This window comes from Rhinolophus sinicus, linkage group LG01, assembly GCF_036562045.2.
Source record: "Rhinolophus sinicus isolate RSC01 linkage group LG01, ASM3656204v1, whole genome shotgun sequence".
NCBI lineage: Eukaryota > Metazoa > Chordata > Mammalia > Chiroptera > Rhinolophidae > Rhinolophus > Rhinolophus sinicus.
The window spans coordinates 206650647-206672092 of NC_133751.1; the positions used below are offsets into that span (position 1 = coordinate 206650647).

The 21446-nt window shown below is 46.2% G+C and overlaps 1 protein-coding gene across 5 annotated transcripts in view; it reads right to left on the minus strand.

The window, feature by feature from the left end:
* Window positions 1-9511: 9511 nt before the first annotated feature.
* COL6A3 (collagen type VI alpha 3 chain) overlaps window positions 9512-21446 on the minus strand; it is an 80055-nt gene continuing 68120 nt past the window's right edge. For all 5 annotated transcript variants that reach the window (XM_019740939.2, XM_074315604.1, XM_074315601.1 and 2 more), the window contains 4 exons: window positions 20426-20689; window positions 19255-19353; window positions 11071-11235; window positions 9512-10305 (listed from right to left, as the gene is read on the minus strand). In XM_019740939.2, coding sequence (XP_019596498.2) covers window positions 10265-10305; window positions 11071-11235; window positions 19255-19353; window positions 20426-20689 — 569 coding nt within the window. In that variant the 3' untranslated portion in view covers window positions 9512-10264. The remainder of the gene's footprint in view (window positions 10306-11070; window positions 11236-19254; window positions 19354-20425; window positions 20690-21446) is intronic.

Sequence of the window (21446 nt, forward strand, 5' to 3'; positions counted from 1 at the left end):
TACTGTCAGCCACTTGGTTAGAACCTGAGGCTAAACAGATCCAGTCCTCGGCTTGCGTCTCTCCCAAGGAAAGCTCAGAGAAGGCCGCAGTTTTCTGAATATATTCTAAGATGAGATGAGAGTAGAATAGAATGGAGCAGAATTAGAATGTATTCTAATTGGGGAACTTTATGCCAAACCGTATAAAATGTGCATAAGTATTTTTTGTTTCTGGAGATGGCTCATATTTATTTTTGTTCTCCTGAAATTGTGTCTTATCATGAGTAGCATTAGTTCCCTTGATGAGGTGGGAAATTCGGAAACTGTTGGGTGTAACTAAGGGTCAAGCATTCTTTTCCCACTAGAGTCCAGAAAGACAAAGATAAGAGACGTGTTTGAAGTCTCTTTGCACAGCCCTGAACGCATTCTCAATCATGACGCTGTTTTCCACAGCGTTGTCAGAGGTCACACGCATTGGATCTGGCGCAGGAATCAGGGCAGACCGCCAGGAAGTCACGAAGGTGGGGAGTTAGGTGTTGGCTGGAGTGTGGGGCACAGACCACGCACGTCCAAACTGAGAGGCAGCAAAGCACGTACCTCATTGAAGCGGCTGAGTTGACAGTCACGTCAGGGCCCAGTATTCCTGTCCCAAAGATGGACAACAGACTGGGAGTGTCGGTAACCCCATTAGCTCAAGTGCTTCCCTTTAACAAAAACTATACCGCTTTGTTTCTGTTTCTCTGAGTTTTGTTTTTTGTTTTTTTTCCCTTTGGAAATTATCAGGAGAGTGAATTGGGACAGATAAAGCTTATACCATTGGATGAACCACACACAGTTTGTTAAATGGCACAGATTGCTGTGTGTTGTGCAGAAACACACACACACACACACACACACACACACACACACACACCTGTGCTCGCGGCCAAGACACAGTCAGCCCACATCCTCCAAACCAGAGCCCCACCGACCTCAGGTTCCCAGCCTCATGGGAGGCGGGTTTGTTTGTTCTTGATTACACCATCCACCTCTGAAAAAAAAAGCACACCAAACATGCCGTTCCTCCCCCATTTTTCCTCCTCTCAGTAAAAGGCATCCTCAACCATGTAACTTCCTTTCCTCACCCACCTGTCCAATCCATAAGCAAGTCTGACTGACTCTACTTCCAAAATGAGCTCAACGCCATCCTCCCTTCTCCATCTCCATGGCCAGCACCTGGCTCCAGCCGGCACCTTCTGGAGGCCAGGGCTGCAGGTCCTACAACTGCCCCTTCACTGGTCCGCCAGCCACACGAGCCATCTTGCTCTCCCTCCAACGCGCCCCACTCCACGTGGCAGACTCAGAAAAGCCTTTGACCCAGCTGTTCTCTCAGCCTGGAATCCTCTTCCCTCAGGTTACCCCACGCTGACTCCCTCTTGCCGTTTGGGTCTTAGCTATAAATCAACTCCTCTGAAGGGCTTGCCTTAACCTCCAGGCAGCCCATCAGATCCTCTCAGCCCCCCGATGGGTCCTTGTTCACTGCCCGGTCTGTAAGTTTGCCTCCCCTCCCCGTGCCATGGAAGGCCCAGCAGGGCAGGAACATGCACTAACCTGTGCAGACCAAGGCCTCATCCCACGCCTGGCATGTGTCCGCGCTGAACCTATGTCTGTTGGATAAGTGAGTGCGTGGCTGAATGTGTACCAGTCCAGGTTCAAGGTTGCAAGTGACAAAAACTTACTCTGGTTAACATACACAGAAACTTGTTTTATTGAAAGGATGTTGAGTATCTTATGACAATAACAGGAAGACCAGAAAAGCAGGTTTGATTTCAAAATGGACAGGAACCCGGGAGCTAAGCAGCCAGAGCCATGGTGGAAATTCACTCCACAGACAGGTCACAGCAGAATGACTCTCTCTGGGGCTCCTGGACCACTGGACGTCAGGTGGTCTTTTTCCAAAACACTGACCCCCATCTTGTGGAGCGCTGGGCATGCAGTGGGCTTATGGTAAGAGCTCAGAATATCTGCTCAGTCATTGAATTCCCTCGTTTCTCCCCACTAAAGTAACGAGGAGCGTAGTGTTTGCTATAGATAGATCTCTCTTGAAAACCCACTTTCATTAATTTGATCTTACGTCTCCACTTCAATTGCTATGTGTTCATGTCCACTCGGGCCAGAAGTCAGTGCTGCATATGCTGTACTCCTCAGCCCACTTCTGAGTTCCCCTGCGGCCACAGGGGATAGCTCCAGGTGTGCTGGCAGCTCTCTCCCTCAGGGCCCATGTCTTCCTGCATCTTGACCTAAGGACCTTCTGTAGCAACAATGAGGGCAGGCAACCTGGAAGTACAGGGGACTTAACCTCCCCAGGAAAATCCTAACCAAAGGGATGAAAGGGGACAGATGGGCACACAGTGTCCCCTTCCTCATCACACCACCCCCAGCTTCTCAGCGGGTCCCCAGCAGGTGGGTGGTTCACCAGCATTGCAACCACAGCGCTAACTGGTTGTGATCAATGCACCTTCTGTTGACCTTTCTCTGTCCTGCTTCTCACTTCCCTCATTGATGCACCCCACATACCATCCTAAACAAATGACCTGCAACCAAACCTTGGCCAGAGTCTGCTTTTAGGGGAAACCCAACAAAGACTGGGTCACATATGACCAGGCAACTCCTTGAACCAGAACTCCTATCAAACACAACTGTTCTCATTTGAGTCTTCTAATCTGATATTCATGAGTATTCAGGCTCCACCAATTTTTTTTGTGTTGTGCTGTTTCCGTTTCTAACATCTCCTGGGAAATGTGTGCAAAGACTGGCACTCCAGCATCCCTCTTGAATGCATACACACTTGGTTCTTCCCTGTACATATGCCCAAGTCCCTTCTACAAGAGGGTTTTCTGCAACAGCGTCGGGAAGGTTTTCACAGACATCTTTGACTTAAGGCAGGAAAACCATATCTATTTTCCAGGTTTCGTATTACTTGGAAGGCATTTCCCTTATGCATATGCTCAGGGGCCCTTTCTTCTTTGGTTGTCTCCCATCACCCACTGTCAAATATCTTTGGGCTGTAGCAACTGGATTTTCAAATACTCCTTCTCTGGTGTTTCAATCTGACAAGTTCACACCCACCATGTGGGTCACAGAATGAGGACTAATGTGGAAAGGGATCCTTGAACTGGTTCCACACTGAGCCTCAGGATCTCTGAAGTACAGTCCAGCTCTGGAGCCATGATTCCAAACAAACAGGAAGACCCCCTGGGAAGCCGACAGTGCTAGGAACAGCTCACACCAGCCCTATGGCTCGGAGGGCAGGCGGGAGGCAGAGGCAGCATCAAAGCGGAGACCAGGGAACTAAAGCCGAGGAAGGAGCAGAGCCTTGGGAAGCCCCTGGACTTGGCCCAGTGTCCCAGCACCGACAGCAGCCCCCAGCTTTGCTGGAAGCCGCGCCCAGATGGGTGAACCCGGAGAAGCTGGCTCGTGAAGACTAACAAGATCCAGCTGGACATTTGACAGCAGGGAAATTTGGCAGGGAAATCTGAACTATTCCCCCAAATGAATCACCATCAGGGAAGAAGGTTAAAATTGACCCTGAGGGTTCATGATATTGGCTTCCTACAGAAGTTCTGGCGCCCATTCCCACTCACTGTGACTTTTTTTTAAAATTATGTAGAAAGTTGTAAAGGGCGAGGCGAGTGGTGGGGGGAGGTAAAGGCACTTATAGTCACAAATCCAGCAAAAATGATGATGAAAGCACTGAAATGTGCTGAGGTTGAGTCCAGACAGATGTGCCTGTGACTCAGCCCCAAGCACGTCACCCTCTGCACAGCCCTAAACTTCAGCTGGGGTGTCCAGCTTCTCTGAGTCCTTCAGAGAATAAGCAGAGCAGCCCCAGATAATCAGAGGTGGGAAAACTGGAACAAAAGGAAGGGGAAGAATAAGGACTCTGTCCGCTGAGAGTAACAGAAGCCTTGGGTAGGGTGATGGGAGAAGGTGGAGCCCTAGCTCACATCCAGCTTCCGGGGAGAGCATCCAAAGCCCCTGGGGAATGGCAGTGAAGGTCCAGCAGGCACTAATGTGGCCTTGGGAGCTCAGGGAGAGCTTCTGGGTCATGGTGACTTGCTCAAGTACAGCTGGATAAACTGGACCACTCTGACCCTCTGTTTCATCATCTGTAAAACTAGTATAATGGCCGCTACCAGACAGCACTGCCTGAGATGATGAATGTGAAACCCCCCGTACAGTGCCTGGCACACAGCTGCTGCTGGATAGAGGTGACTTGTGTTAACTAAGGTCACGCTAGCTGCTAGGACAGCCCCAGTGCCTCACTCAGCAGAAGCTTAGCTCTTGTTAACAAAATCCAAGACACGTGTTCTTTACTGGCACGCCCCCTTCTACACCAGCCAGGCTGGAAGTTCTCTGAGGGCTGCCCCAGAAAGAGCTGGCTGGGCATCAGGGTCAGGGCATGCCAGGGTTCAAGGAAGGATGCGGAGTCCCTGGCGTGGTCTGGCAAAGCACGGGTCTTGGAGAGACGTCCATGAGTTTCGGGGCAGGAGTCCTGCACCTCAGACCACACTTTGCTGAACGCAAAGTCAAGACAGATGACCTAACGGGGTTTTGTTTTTGTGTCTTTGTGGGAATATATGTGGAAAGCTGAACAGAGCACAAAAAATGGAATCAGCTCTTGCCTATTTGGAAACAAAATGTCTCCAGAGCCCACACTTCATTTCTCCTGCGATTGCTCTGGTTGCGGCCACCATCACCTCTCACCTAAATTTCTGCCACAGCCTCATCACGGGTGTCATCACCTCGCTGCTCTGGCATCTCGTCCACACACAGCAGCCAGGGGTCCTTTAAAACTCACAAACAATCACGTCAGTCATCTTAAGCAGCCGCTGAACGATGGCTTGCTTACCGCCGAGTCACCAAAGGCCCCTCTGGCCTCTCCCCTCACTCACGCAGCCCAGCCTGGCTTTCCTCGGCGCTGCTCCTGTGCGTGACGCACAGTCCTTGCTCTCGGGGCCCCGGCTGCCCAGGACGCTCCCTCAGCTACCTTCTTGGCGGCTTCCCTCACCACCTTCACGTGCTCTTCCAAAGGTGCCTTCGCAATGAGACGCGTGGTTACCTACTGAAATGTGGTGGCCCCCGACCACAGCACGGTCCATCCCCCAGGCTCACCTTCTCTGTCCCACGGCCATTGTCATCTCCCGTAGCTGCCCGTCATTGCCTTCTTCACACAACAAAATTACATGGAAACGGGATCTGCATGTAAAATTGAAAATCTGGGGCAGCTGAATCCATTCATTCTTCTTCCACTCCATTTTATAGTTAACATTGGGGTAAAAAGCAACTTTTTTAGGGTCTGGACGTGTGGGGAGTGACAGCATCATCGATGGCTAGGGAAAGCCCCCTTAGGAGTGTCCTTGTGGCCCAGTGGGGTTCTCAGACCACAGCTCTCCCTCCCACAGTTGTTGACTCTGCACATCTGAGCATCCTGGCGTGGGTGTGAGGGCCAGTGCCTGTGGTAATGTACCCTGGAGCGCTCCTAACGTCCAGGTTTTCTCTCCCCGGGACCACCACGTGCTAACTGTGCCAGGTCAGGATAGGAAACCAAGGGAATAGGAAAGACGGCCATTTTACTTTTTTCCTCAGCATCTCCCACCTCCTAAGATTTTCTGGATGTATTTATGCTGTCTGGTCAACCTAGGTCATGTCCAGGAGAACTGTGTGTCCAGTGCCTAGATCTGGATCTAGCACGTGATAAACATTCAATAAACACATGTGAAACAAAGGAATGAATGAGTGAGTGAATGGTTAAGTACATCCATACAACACAGATCATGAAACAAGTTAAATTTACAAATAGTACAACCCATGTATGGAAATACCGTCAAGTTTAAAATAACTATTTGATAAAGGTAGCATGTTTATTTTCATAAAAAAATTAAGTGTAGACGAACATTTCAATTACCACGCTGGAAAGCGCCACTACTTAAATTTTGTTGTATTTACTTTCAGTATTTTTTCTTTGCAAAAGAGACACATATATTTGTGTGTATGCGTGTATACACATACATGCATGGATATGAAACTAAATACACAGATTAAATATACAGATGTGTATCCTTTTTAAACATTCTATCATAAACATTGACTGATTACAGTTGTCCCCCATTAGCTGTGGTTTCACTTTCCACATTTTCAGTTACCCGCAGTCAACTGTGGTCCAAAAATATAAAATGGAAAATTCCAGAAATAAACAATTCATGAAGTTTGGAAATGCATGCCATTCTGAGTACTTCATCTCATCACATAGGCTTTGCATCATCTCACATCATCACAAGAAGAAGAGTGAGTACAGTACAAGATGTTTTGAGAGAGAGACCACATTCACATAACTTCTATTACAGCATATTTTTATAATTGTTCTATGTTGTTATTAAGTATTATTGTAAATCTCTTACTGTCCACAATTTATAATTTAAGCTTTATTGTAGGTACATATGTATGTAGAGGAAAACACATTGTAGACGTAGGGTTTGGTACGCCCATGGTGCGAGGCATCCACTGGGGGTCTTGGAATGTAACCCCATGGATAAGGGGCGACAATTGCATGGACCATTCATCAACATTATGACATATTCAATGGCTACTTATCTTTTTCTTTTGTTGGTGAAGCATGATGGATTTAAGCACCCCCTTCTCGTTGGTCATTTTGATAACCTCTAATTCATTTTTGCCATTGCAAATAACGCCATATGGAATATCCTTGAACATAAATCTCTGTGCATCTCCAGTTGTTTCCTTAGGATAAATTTATTGGGAGAAGAGTTATGAAAACTTTCAAGGCTCTTTACACACCCTGCTGGATGGGATTACAGAGGTGTTCCACGTGGTGAGTGTGGTGAGGATTACATGGGTATATTCATTAGTCAAAACTCATTAAACAGTACACATATATGGATGCACCTCATTGTATGCAAAATTAATTTTTTTAATGTGATGGGGTGAATAGGCCTCATGTAAACAGGGCCGGAAGCAAGACGCCCACCGTTCTACCATCTCTAGGGCTTTTGTTTTCCTACTAGTTGAAGCGCCCACGTCCAGAGGAAGGCCTGACTGCTGGGAGGTGGGAGGGGATTTTAAGCAGCTGGGCGAGGGAAGAGGAGGAGGAGATTTGAGGCAGCTGTGGAGGAGAGGCACTCTGGGGCTGAGACAGCTTATTCAAGGGCTTTTGTGTGAAATCAAACCATGGGATATGTGATGAACTTTCCCTCTTGTCCCCTCAAGGAGTCTTCAGTCACTGGTCACTAATGTATGGTGAAGACAGAGTCACACACACTACTGGGGTGCCTTGGGCTTCCAATTTTCTTCTAGGAGAGTTAGGGGCATGGAGGGGGGTGCAATGTTCAGCCCGTCGCTGAGGAGACTGGGGCCCAAAGCCCTCTGCTCATGAGTTTCCTACAAGATGTTGGTGTTGGGTGGATGCTATCTTCCCAGAAGTGGTCACCCAGGGCAGTGAGTGCACCAGTCACTGCTGAGGTAGAAGAGAACCAGGGGAGAAGGTCACGGTGGCCTTTCAAGGTCAATGCAGCACTTGTGGAGAAGCTACACTCTTTCCTCACGTCCCGTGGGGAAGGGAGGAAACTCACTTCCTGTGGAAGCAGGAAGGGGCATTCAACTGACCCCTTCCTTGAAGACAAAATCCTAAGAGAAATACACAGAGGGGGTAGTTGGCCTGAATTATCCTCACTGCCACTGAGTTAGGGGCTGAAAACCAGCTTTCAAGTGGCCATGAGCCTGACCACTGGACCTGCAGGAGGAGGTTGGGTGGAAATAGGGAGGCCAGTTGATTTGACAAGGTCATGTGAGTTTCCTGTTGATTAAGTGACCCAAGAAGGCAGCTGGACTTGAGCTGACCAGCTTACACTGTACCCCAAGAGGGTGTTGTACTGGATAAAGGCATTTCCAGCACCAAGAGCCTGTGGGGAGGGCTTCCCCCAACAGGGGCTGCGAGACGGGAGGAAGAGGTTCACAGAAGCCCCGTTGCCCAAGCTAGTCTCCACAGATTCTGCCAGAGAACCAATATATGCCCTGAGAGAGCAGCATGGGGGCCTTGCTGCAGAAAGGACCCACGGGCAGGGGAAGAGAGAGCAGCCCCAGCCAACAGAAAGTCAACTCAACCTCTGCCTCAGGGATCCAACGAGGAACTCCAACACAGAACTCCACAGGCCAGGAAGGTAAAGAGGAAGCCCTGGACATCTCCACTCAAACCCCATCCTGTGCCGCAAGTCCAGCCTGCGTGGGGTTCAAGGCATTGGATAGTACCTGCAGTTTAAGTTTTAAAACAAACAGGATTCAGCCTCAAGATCCAGTAGTGATGGTTTTAATACCCAAAAGTGACTAGGAAGTGATTGAATTCAGCTGAAAGGTCTTCGCTAGAGCTGCTACCACGCTGTCAGCAATGGATCAACATAACTGAGTTGGAAGCAGGTATTGGAAATGCTAAAACTGTGTTGTGGTTGAATTGGCTGAATTGCATGCACCCCTAACATCCCCCACAAAAAAATGAAAAACAAAAATAAAAAAGATATGCTGAAGTTCTAATACCCAGGATTTCAGGATATGACCTAATGTGGAAATATGGTCAATACAGATTAACTAGTTAAGATGAGGTCACACTGGGGTAGGGTTAGCGCTCATCCAATATGACCAGTGTCGTTAAAAGGAGATGGCCATATGAAGGCAGAGACATGGGGAGAAGCCACGTGAAGTCAGAGGCAGAGATTGGAGTCATGTGGCTGCACGCCAAGGAATCACCAAAAGGTAGGAAGAGGTAAGGAAAGATTCCGCTAGAGATTTCAGGGTAGCACGGCCCTGCCAACACCTTGATTTTGGACTTCTGGCCCCCAGAACTGGGAGACAATAAACCTCTGTTGTTTTAAGCCACCCAGTTTGTGATATTTGGTTACGGCAGACTGAGTAAACAAATATTTTCCTGGCTTATAAACCATCCACTACGCCACTGACACAACCTTCCTTAGCCCCTCTACAAACATCTCCTGCTCCAATGGGATGAACTTGGCCTGAACACACACAGTCTGAGGGAGGTGCACAGGCCATAGGGAGGTTCCTGTGGGGCTGGGGGACTTTGGGGTGGCTGTCACTGAGAAAGTCACAGACCACATTTCCCACCCAGGCTTCATATCCATTTGAAAGGCATCCATGACCATCACCTGAGCCCTTTAGAGATCTACTAGGTTGGTCTTATGCTACAAAGGGGGGGGGGGGCCTCAAAGATGAGGGGGTTGGCGGAGGAAAAGGTAAAAGCCAGCAGGGTCCTCAAGACCAGAAAGACTCCAGGGTCCTGAGCAAGGAACCCCATCCAGCTGACCAGGGAGTGCTGGGTGTGAGTGGGTCAAATCCCTCCACTGGAAACAAGAAGGTGGTAACCAGGGCCATGGGCCTGGATGGGGCCCAATTTCCCTGGCCTAAGGGTCATTCTGACAACAGGTGCTATGAAAACAAGCCAGCCAACAATAACACCAAACCCAAGACACTTTCAATATACTTTATTAAAAAGTTTCTTTGTATAAATTTCCTAAAAATTTTAAAATTAAAATTAAACCCCCCACCCCCGCAAAAAATAAAAACACACACAACATTAGAGGAATGCCAAAAATATTCTCTATTATGATTTTCTTTTCATTCTTTAATGACGGCATTGGTCCCATAACAGTGCACAGAGATTAAGAGATTTTGCTGCCTTCTAATGTGATCGTTTGTTAGAGGCTTTAGAAAAAGAAAATGCTCTCAAACTTTAATCCAGGGTATTGGGAGAAAAACGGAAAAGTTGGGCACTTGTTTATTCACCATACACAGGCTTTCCATCTAAAGTCATGCTTAATTAAGAGGGGGAAAAAACGAACCAAGCGGAAGTATATAGACTAGCTGTGAAGTTGGGATTATTTTCTAGAACTTACATTTGCCCGGAACAGGCATAGCATGAGACTCCAGACGGAATTTGAGTTTATAGGAATGTTCACATACACACCAGCAGTGGATAACTATTACACAACGTTCAAAGTATATGATATTACTGCCTGGAGACAAAGAGCATTGGGTCCAGACACACTTAGCACCACATCGATAGGTCAGGTGATGGAACGGTTCGTCCCGAGTTCGAATGTGAGTCGAAACATGAAATGGTACAGTGCCAGGGGGTCTACACCCAGAGCTTCTAGGAAGACGGCTTGCAAAGGGCTGACTCCTTCTTCTTCAAGAGGTATGTGTCACGGGTCGGCCACCTTTAGGTCCCAATTGCATTGATGACTCCGGGGTTGACAAGCACTGAGCAGTGATGGAGAGGGGCAGGCAGGGAGAGAAGAGGAGGGGGAAAAGCCATGTTACTGACCGAAAAGGGCACTGGATTGCTCATGAAAACGATCCCACAGCCACTGGTTTTCATCGCCCATCTCACTTTTCTGCTGCAAACCTTCATTGGTTTCCTGGGAGCTTTTTGGCTTGGGGTGGGACTCTGTGCCACCTGGGCCCATCCGCTCACCTTGCATCACCTGCCAGACCTTCATGCTGGACTATCCCGTCCTGGCACTGGGCCCAGGCTCTTGGTGCAGCTGTTCTTATTTTATTACGAATCGAACTGCCCAACATAATGGAGATATTGGGTGGCCCCAGTACCAACATTATTATTTAGAGGAAGCAAAATTATTTAAACATGAATAGATGGGGCTATTTATCTTTGGTGGTATCTATAATCATTCATTATATTATTTCCCTTATAATCGTGTTTATTATAATATTTTATGAATAACAGAGACTTTAGTAACATTTCCAAATACTGAGGAGTAGTTGGTCACGTGTTTCTTCACTGGCAAAAAATACAAAGATACTTGCATGTCTTTAGGAAATTACAATAATTCAGAAAATTAATTTCATTCATGTGCTTTATTTGAATACCTTCCTTATCAGAAGATACAATGTATCTTCTTTTTCACAGCCATCATAATCATTCAAATGTCTTGAACAGCCTCAGTACTGACCTGGGTCTCTTACTTTATTTGAGAACGCCACACACACAAAAGCATAATCACTTACCAGGAGCGCAAACCTTTTCACATTCTTTCTGTGAATTAAATCTATTTTCGTTTCCACCGCAGCCTCCGTACCAGAATCTCGCACAGCTATTGGTCTGAGAATCATAGTACCACTTCAAAATAAATTTCCGGCAAGTGCCTTCTTCTTTTGGCAGCTTACATATATCTTTAAAAACAAGATGAGGAAAGAGCAGAAATCAGAATGTGCAAGTTACTGAGCACCCAGCACGAGAGGCTGAGGGTCTAATCACAATAGTGTCGGAGACAGACCAGAGAAGAGAGGGAGGAAAGCTCCCTAAACCTTCCAGAGCCTCAGTTTCCTCACTGTCAAATGGACATAATACTCACCCATAGCAGTAGATACAACTATATTGATGAAAGGATTTGATAACCTGCACTCAGAATTCCGAATGTCAGCTATCGGTGTTGGATAATTTAAGGTGAAATGATTTGTGTTTCCCCTTTCCAACCACTGGGCTATTTACTCTCTGATCCTTTCACGGCTAAATCCCAGAGAAGAAACCGAATTTTAAAACCTTGGCATTTTCTACTCATTGGCAAAATAGCAATTAATTCTGTCAGAATATAGTTCAAAAATAAAGCAGTACATTTCACTGCCAGCCAACGAGATTGAAAATCAAAGTTAAAGTGGAAAAGAAAAATCCTTTGTGTGTGTGTGTAGCCCAGTGCCTTTGTGACCGGCCAAATTAAACAAGGACAAAGAACTAACACTGATGTAGAATTCACCACAGCAAAAACTGTCACATCGCGAAGCTATTTTGAAGGCTGAGAAGCATTCTTTTTCCAGTTAAGGAAGTTTATGTTTGAAATGCATACTTCTGAGGCAGCCCAGCTGCAAAGTAAAAGCTACGCTGGCCCCAGTGCTGGGAAGGAGAAGTTTACAGCTCGCACACAGGAAAACTCCCGTTGACAGAGTTTTCTGGCAAACTCCAGACTGCCGCGAAGGAGGAGCATTCGTGTCAACCATTATCTGAAAGTTTGAAAAACGTAACCCTTCTCGCGAAAACCCCCCTGGAGTGTCCGATGCTGTGTTTACGTGAGTAGCTAAGGCTTGAATCACCCGGCCCTCCCCACACAGGCTGACATCTCCATGGGCCTCTGTCCCCAGCTACATGGTTGCTCACGGCCGCAGAGTTACTGAGCACATGTGGTTCTGATGGGAACCAAGATGGGAAAGGAAAACCTGAGTCTTCTGGGAGAGAACCAAATCATGGGTCTACACGATGGACTGGACTCCAGCACACAGGACTGAGGCTCAGAATTGCTCTAAAACACTCCCCGGCAACGTTTGGGGGAGCTGTCACCCAGGCAAGAAGACTGGAGGCTACACAGCTCGGTGTCCCAGCTACAGAGCCTCTCAGAGACCCAGGAAGCCAGCGGTGCCACCAAGAGCTTTTGAAGACACAACAAAGCCGGAATAAAGTGATGACAAGTCACGTCAACCACTTTCTTCTTCTCAAATGTGCCAACAACTGAAGGGAAATGACTGGTGTTCAAGGAATGTTGTGGAGAGGACTGAGCACGGCAAGCTCACCCAACCACCAAAACTTACCCCTCGTTTACTGGGTCCCCTGCGAGCGTGAGGCCCAGACCAAATGGTTGTCTCATCCCCTCTCCTTTCTTCCTCAGAGCATCGCCCAAATGGCCCATGTTTGTTCCACTTTATTTGTGCCAACTGCGCTCAGCCTGGCCACCTGTGTTTAGCGATTCCCTTCCCACTGCCCTGTTCCCTTCTGAAGCAGACACGCACTGTCCTCCTGGACCCAAGGACACTGGCCCGCAGGCTGTCCTGCAGCTGGACACTCTGCTCCCTGACTGACTGGCTTTTCCAGCTTCCTGACATTTTCTCCTCTGCTCTCCAGCACCAAAGCATCACCCTTGCATTCTGCACCCTTTGCTCCAGCGAGAGTCTCTGCTGAGACCCTGTGTGGTTTGCTAACAAAGTGTTAGGGCACTGCTACAGTGGACATGCAGATATTTGTGAAACCAAGAGAAATATCTTAATGAGGGCCCCACACTCTTCCAAGACAAAAACCTGCAATTCTCCATTTTTCAGGCATGAAAATGGAGATTCTATGTCCTTCAGAAGCTTTGGAGTTTTAAACTCCCATCACCACGATTTCTGAGACACATGTCTTGGACCTGAGTCACCTGTGCTATGTCTACATATACTAACACAACCATTTTAAAGACAAAAAAAAGTGTCTTGGTGTCCAAAGAGGGATGGATGGTTGGACCTCGTTGAAGCTCTTCCCTAGAACAAGTCTTTGGACTCAGCAGTTGTTCATGCTCCCCCTCCAAACTGAGTTGCCCCTTTGAGCACAGCCCTGGAGGGAGCCTGGAGCCCTCGCTTTGACCTAAGAGAGCGTCTGGCTGCACCCCCACTCATCTTCCCCACCGTATGTTGGGAGCCAAGAAGACAACAGCGTGAAGGTTATCAATAACGTTTCCTGGTTCACTTTTGCCTAGAACAACAACATAAAAAAGCTTCCTTTTAAAGGAAAGACTTGGAGGACCACCTGAGGAAAGCTCCTGGTGAAGTAGCAATGGGTCACTGGGCTTCAGTGAGCATCCAAACACGAAAGGAAACTGGCGCAAAAGCAGCGTTTGGATACACCCTGCTCAGGGAGGCCCAGCTATTCACAGAAGACACGGATGCCAGCCTGGGACGTCCTAGAACAACAACCATGCGGTGGAATCACCCCCTAGAAACATGGTCCATTTTGGTAATAACGTGCGTGTGTGTGTGTGCGCGTACCCACATATAGTATTCATGGGGAACAAACAGGAACACTATGCATTGGGTCATTAAAGGTGGTCACCAATGCTGTGACTGTGGAAGTCACAGTTTCTTCTATTTTTCTGCATGTTCTGAATTCTTCACATTGAATATCTACTATTTTATAACTAGAAAAAGATAATACTCTTTGAAACAAAACATGTGTTGAACTGGAAAACATGCCTTTTTATCATTTGAGATTTCTATGGCATCTCAAAGCAGCATTTTTAAAGGCATCAGCTTTGACATTTTCCAAAGCAGCAAGGTGTCAGGATTTCAGTGCTTCTTTGAGCAAAATGGGGAGGGGGGTTGGGTATTTATACTGTAATTGTGACTACATCCATCATAGGTTTAATGGTTTCACAAACAAGGCTTCATCGCCCTCAGCGCCAACATCGCTGCTGTGGTGTAAACGCTTCCAAACCTCAGAAGCAGGTACAACTTGCCTGGATGAAAAAAACGTCCCTGTGTCTACATTTTGAGCATTGATGGGCTCAAAAGGTACCAAAGAAATTGTGGTGTTTCTAACTCAATTTTAAAGGGAGCTGTGGTTAAGTCTTGGCCCCTTTGCTCTTTCAGATCTTGACCAAGAGACTTTCTGGTTTTTAATTCTTATACTTGACAATAAACATGCCAAATGCCCTTTGAGACCCATCATAACCTAAATATTGCCCCGATAGATACACACTCTCACACAGCGAGAAACACACAGCCTTGAAAACGGCGACTTCTCTTTAACTACACAGAGAAAGTGTCTGTAGCTATTTAATTTACCTGAACTTGTGGGGTTAAGTTAGTTATTTATATTATTATTCACAGAAAGTCATGGGTTATCGTTACAGCATCATTTTGTGCTGGCCAACGCCATATATTGCTAGTGCAACATGGCCAACCAAATACTGCATTTCATCAAAATAAGAAATCTTAATTTTTCTACGCACTATTATTTTATATTCCACAAAGTAGACAAAACACTGTCAAGAAACCATGACGTGTCACCCATTATAAGTCACATTTTAATTTCAGAAGTGTTACAATGGGAAAATCATGCATCTCAGAATCAATAAAATAAGTAAAATGTTGGTGAACTTAATTTCCTTCAGAGCTTTGTAATCAACCCAGCTATGCCTGCTCAGACACCATGTGGTCATCTCTACCGATGGCTAATTTCTAGAACAAGTAGAAAAGCATGTTACATATTTTGTTACTTACTTTGGCTCTCTTTTGCATTAAAACTTTCCCTCAGTATGTATGGGTAAGCCAATAATTTAGAATTCATTTTGTAATATTGCAAAAAGTAAATTTTCTAAGTAAAATTTTTTTGGTTGTTTAGATACTTCAGAGAATCTTATCTTTGGTCATAATATGCATAGAAAACATCTACCCAAGGCTTCTTTAGCCAAAAATGAGATGGAGGAGAAGAGAAATGGTGACCAAAAAAAACACCTAAAACCAAAATTAGCAACTACAGAGCACGTGAAAACCAGCAGTAACCAAGCTGGCTGCAGGTGTCTGGCAGCCAAGGCTTTTCAAGACTGTGATCATCACTGAAAGATACACTTACTTGTTGTAACTGCCATTTACAGGCAGCAAACAGATCACAGAAAAGTGTCTGTGATTCTTTTCAGTGCTGAGGAACACGAAAAGAGAGATGGGATTTTTTTGGAGGAAAGGGAATTTGTTTTGTTTTGTTTCGTTGAGGAAAATGCAAGTATTATTTAAAACGGAATCGTGTGAAATTGCAAAGCCTGGACTCTGAGTGGTTAGTAATGATGCCATGGGTCTGCTGAGGCAACCAGCCTCCATCTCAAAGCCAAGGCCGCAGCACCACACTTGCTCTCCACACCAGACAGGGCCAGGCCCTACCGGGGGACAAAGACTGTCCCCTCACCAGACCGTCCTGTCATTATGTACCTGTGTCACATAAGAAGGGCCTAATAGAGAAGTATTATTAAATGTGAATTTCAAAATGGGCGAACATGAACATATGTCCGGGAAAACAAAAGTGTGAAAACTGCTCACTCCTCTTCCCCTTCATGTCATAGGGTTTTGCCCACAGGTTCCTGCATAGACTCGGACACTGGTCACCACGTTTCCTAAAGCAAAGTGCCAAACTATGACAAAATATAGTTCCTTAAAATAGAATCAAAATCCAGTGAACTTTTCACTCATGGAAATAAAACAGCAAGGAAAAGTAGCTAACATTTAATACTAAGAAAGTGACACACTCTAAACACACACCGTGTATTTATTTAACTGACTGGTGTTGCAGAAAATAAAAGGAATTAAACTGTATTCATGCTCACATAGAAAAGCTTTTTTTAAAACTTGATTTTGCCGGAATTGTCTGAAAACTACATCTTTGGAGAAATAATGCATACTGTAATAATTGATATTTGGATGCAAAACATACATGCAACTAGCGACTAAGCATCCAGTTACCATATTTTTAAAAATACGGTACTTGATAAATACTTAATAAAGTGATAAATTACCATTTCTTTTTCTATCCACAAAAAAATATGATTATCATTAAAATATGTTTGCCCTCAGGGAAAATTTCCAAAGTGACTTAATTATACGGGGGCAGGGGAGAGGCGGAGGTTGGGAGGGAAGCGGGCAAGACAAGCTTTCATCTCCTTATTCTGTTTGCCGGTTTTGAATTTTAAACATTGTCAGGTCAACATCCAATTAATTTAATTCCATTGAGTAACCGTGTATTAAGCACCTTCAGGCAAAACGCACCATTTTGTTACTGTGTAGCTCAATTACGCAGTGGCCTGTTCTTACGAAAATCACGTGAGTCCTATGTTCACGCTGACTTACATCACTAGTGGGAAATACACACATGTGAAATGGTGAAAGAAGATCCAAGTCCTGGGTCCGAGAGCTACATGCTCATCAGGACAAAGGAGAAAGGTTTAGACAAACTACTTGCAACGTTGAAAGACACACAAGCCCCAATTTCAAAACCTCTTCTCTCTCTATCACACAGAGAAAAGAGACCTAAATGTTAAAGGTCTGAACTGAAAACATCTTTCTATTTCTGAATCTGTGACTCAGTCTTAAAAAAAATAAAAAGGACCAGCCCAGCCAGCTTCTTGTTTAAAGATTGTGTTGTTTATATTAACTAAACGTTGTTTATATATTCTTGTCCCTTCTGGACCACACATAAGAGAACCAAAAACATCCCCAAGGCTCGCTGTGTAGCTCACGCTCAGTCATTTTCTCTCAATGAAGCACTGAATTGGCTAGAAATTTTACATTCCCTACACTCTATGAGAGGTAAAGTCACCAGTGAGTGGGAAACAATACATACAGATCTCAGTGACTTGGAAGTTAGAATTTCATCTGCCCTGACCCATATCTTTGGGAAATCCTACGAGTCTTTTGTGGCTGCTCTCTGAGTTAAAGTACCATGTTGGAGGTGACTCAGAAAGGAGCTGGAGTGGGTTAGGAGCTGCAAGGACCCAGTGCAGGGGACGGGCTTAAGGCTTGTGCACGGCCCCCGCTGCTGCACTCAGAAAACTGCTGATTAGCTGAAATGAACGGGGTCGAGACTGAAGTTTTCTTCTCCATCCAAAACCCTCACCCCACATTCCTACGTCCATTGTCTTTTTCATTTGAGTTGAAAATCTTATTGGAAGTTTTTATAAAATATTTTTATACAATCCTCATGAAGTTAAAGCTTAACTACCCAATCTACCATGAATTCCTGAATAGTTCCCACAAGTTTCTATCAAGAGGAGAGAATTTCTTGGTTTTTTTGTCAACCTTTCCATTAGAAAGGCAGAGGGGTTTGAAGACCACATGACTGCCTTTAATATAGACTAATTCCTAAGCTTGTTTCCAAAAGCAAAGTACTTTGCACATTTTCTAGTCCTATAAGTAGCTCGTTTATGTGCCCTTCTTGTACATCTATTGCATAGTAGTTTCACAGTTCCTGCACTGACTCAGTTACCTTCTTTCTCGTCAGTATGGGTTGTGGCTGTACTAAGAAATGGTAGATAAATAGATGATAGACAGATAGATGATAGATAGATAGATAGATAGATAGATAGATAGATAGATAGATAGAGTGATAGAGAGACAGATACACACATACCTGGACACAGGGAAAGTCCATTGATGCAATAGTATATTCTAACAACAGAGAAGATTCCCTCTAAAAACAACTAGAATCAGGAGGCTGTACTCCCAAGTGGCCCCAAAGAGACGGGGGTGTGGAGTCAGAAACCATCCAACTTTATTTAAACACAGAGGAGACAGGGTGCAGAGTCTACAGAGAGGATAAGATGGAGAAACAAATCATTTTAAAAACCTACAGTGGAAAGAGTAAAATGCGAAATCCTGGTCAGCAGCTCAAAAAATAACGTGCTGCTCCTTCTGACTGCACATTCATGGAAGCAGCACGGATGCTTTTAAATCGAGCAGCACAAAAGCGGCTGGGCCCCCAGCAGACGGCTTTCACCATAATCGATCACAGACAGAAGCACTGTAAAGAAATATGCCTCCCTCCTCCTGACTGAGGCCCACACACCAGGAAATAATGAACTGTCCCCACTTTTAGGGAAGACCTTCTCCTTTGGGGTTTATAAAACAAAACTGTATCTAAATGGCCATGGACTTTGGACTTTGGATATTAGTACCAACATCTTTTGCAAAACACTTAAGCAAACATGTCGACTATTTCAATCATCAGTTCCTCGTGGGTGAACGGCCTAAGCTCACAGTCCGCTGAGCGGGGCGGTTACAGGCCTCGCAGAGTTCTACTGCCCAAGAAAGAACAAGCAAGTAATCACTGTCAGTTCCAGAAACACGTCTACCTAGACCCTGGTTAAACACACGATGTGCACCAGCGCGGCCCAGGCACAGAGTGTGTGATAAGTAAGCCCAGGTGTGTGCTCAGGGAGGTAGGACCAGCACACCCATCCCTTGGCTCACTTCCAGACCCATGTCGCTCATGAGTTCCCATCTGGGTTGTCTTGTGTCCTTTTAAGCAGGTTTTTATTAGATTGAATCATTGACTGGATGAAACCCTACGCCTTGCAGTGTCACAAACCACAAATCCACTCTAGTTCCAAGACGAGGCCGAGGGAAAATGACGACACATGAATTCCTGGCTGCAGCCCCCAAAGCAACCCCCCCATCCAATTTCCTCCAAGTGACAGCCAAGGTAAGTTGCCAATTTAGAGTTCAGAATACGCACAATGAGACCATGCTGGGCCACACAGAGCCGATGGGGAACTTTCCCGTGAAGTCATGCCTGGCCTGAGAATTAGAGCCCCAGCAGACGACAGAGAATCACCACTTCAAAGGCTTTCAAGTGTTTGTAAGAATGTTTCCTCAGTGTGGCTAAAGGGACCCAATGTTTTCACAACTCACCTCTTTCATCACCAGCCAACGGCTCCGTGCTCACCATTAGATTGATGGTTGAACTAGCAGCTAACTTTGCTGTTTGTGGAGGTGGAGGCTGAGTTTTCTCTAGAAAAGAAAAATATATGCAACAAGTAGGTAACTCAGACACTGACGGGCTTGGGAATCCGTAGGGACTGGGGCTCGTTTGCCTTTCTGGATTAATTCTTAGATGAGGGTGGGCCACTGAATCATGGAGACTGAAAAAGGCTCCACACACACTACTGATGTCTGTTGTCTGAAAGTTGGATTCAGCTCAACAAGCAAACAGAAAATCACTGAACTCTGAACAGAGCCTCTCATTTCCCACATAACCTCTTCTGTGTCCAGCCCAGAAAACAGATATCTGGGCTTGAAGGGTCTGTGGACTCTTATCTTCGTGGATTACAGGGTGACTGGTGGGCATTCCCTTTCCTCGTAGTTCCTCCATCTGAATAGCACCGGCCCAAAGGGAACAGAATGTTCAGCCCCCAGAGAAGCAGGGGTTGAGAAGAATGTGGGCAGGGGGCAGGGGCATAGAGAGAACTTAGAAAGGAGGGGGGCGCGTGAGTAACTAAGAGACTGGAAAAGCATGCAAGGGCAGGCCTCCGTGCAGCAGAGGAGCAGGGGGACGACAGATGGCAGAGGGCAGAGCCCCAGCATGGTGGGACCAGGGGAGGCAAATTCTGACGTCCTTTCTGCAGTGGCCATGGACGTCCCATGGCCCCTGGGGTGGTGTGACTCCTCAGTTACTCCCGAAGGAGCCAGTGACTCTCCGTGCTGTTTTCTGTTCACTGAACGTGGAAACACGCTTCTGAAACACGGACAGGTGGACAGTCGAGCCCCAGCCAGGTTTCAGGGGCACATTTCTGTCTCCCATGGAAGGGGCTGCACTCAGGCCCAATGGGTCTGCTTTCCTCCATGAAGTGGCCCAGGACCCCAAAGGCATGGCCATAGTTCACAAGGAACCCATTTTCCATTTCATCCATTTATGAAGCTGGGTGCAACCAAAACACCCAGGATTTGGTTTTCACCTTGTTGTTATATCAGAACAGATTGGATGAAGAACTGTTCCCTCTGTGACCTGATGACATTCGTGTAGTAAGCACTTGTACATGGAATGTCAAGGTACCGACTTTCCTTAAACCGACAATGTACTCACTTGTGCTGAAACTTCCTCGGTAGGTGGCCCTGACCTGAGACCTCAGGTAGCAGACCACCGCCACGTGGTACATGTGCCCAGCACGCAGGCCCCCGATGACACGGTCTGTGACAGTGACGTTCTGCTTCAGGACCAGGGACTGATCGTGGGCCGAGGTGACGGTAAGGTCGTAAAAATAAGGACTGGAGGGTTCTGGCCTGTCCCAGTGGAGTTTGGCGCTGTTCTCTGTGATCTCAGACACCTGGACCTCTCCAGAAGGCTTCCCTGGAAGGGAGATCAAAGCAGAGCGCGGACATCAAAATAAAACCCTCAGTGACCGAGACACACAGCGAGAGATGAAATCCGAGAGGTGTGTGCCAGCAGACAGTTGATCGGACACTGCGGTGAAGCAGGGAACTCATTTCTTGTTCAAGTTCCTAAGTGAAATGTGACATTCATAGTAACTCAAAATCGCATGATTCATCAGCACGGTACATAACTCCATTTTCTGTCGAAAATCCCTCTTATTAAAAGATACTTTGAAAACACACGGTTCAGTGTGCTAATAATCTGAATGAAGTGTTCAATACAGAAGGAGCCCCATACTTTAAAATACATTAAGTCATGCAACTTCAGGCATGACATGAAATTCTTTTAAAGGAATCTGTTTTTTTTCTGTTCATAAAGTGAAGACAATTTCCATGAGTTTTTCCCATGAGCATATACATTGTGCCTTCACTTTCCTGTAGTTTGTGGCACTCGATAGTATCTTCTCACATCTGCTTTGAGGGAAAACAATAACATAACACACGCTGGGTCTCGTTAAGCCCACCTCCGCCTCGTACCTAACGCGGCCTGGAACCTGCTTTCCCGTGAGTGGTAGCAGCATGCACTCAGTCTGCTGAAGACGGGATGGTCCGGGCTCCGACTTAGTTTGCTGAACTAAACACCCGATATTGCGGGGCCTCTTTTCTATGGGAACGTGCTGCATCACAGGACAAAGTCTGCGATGCAAAGCTCCTCCCTGATCTTCTGGAATCCT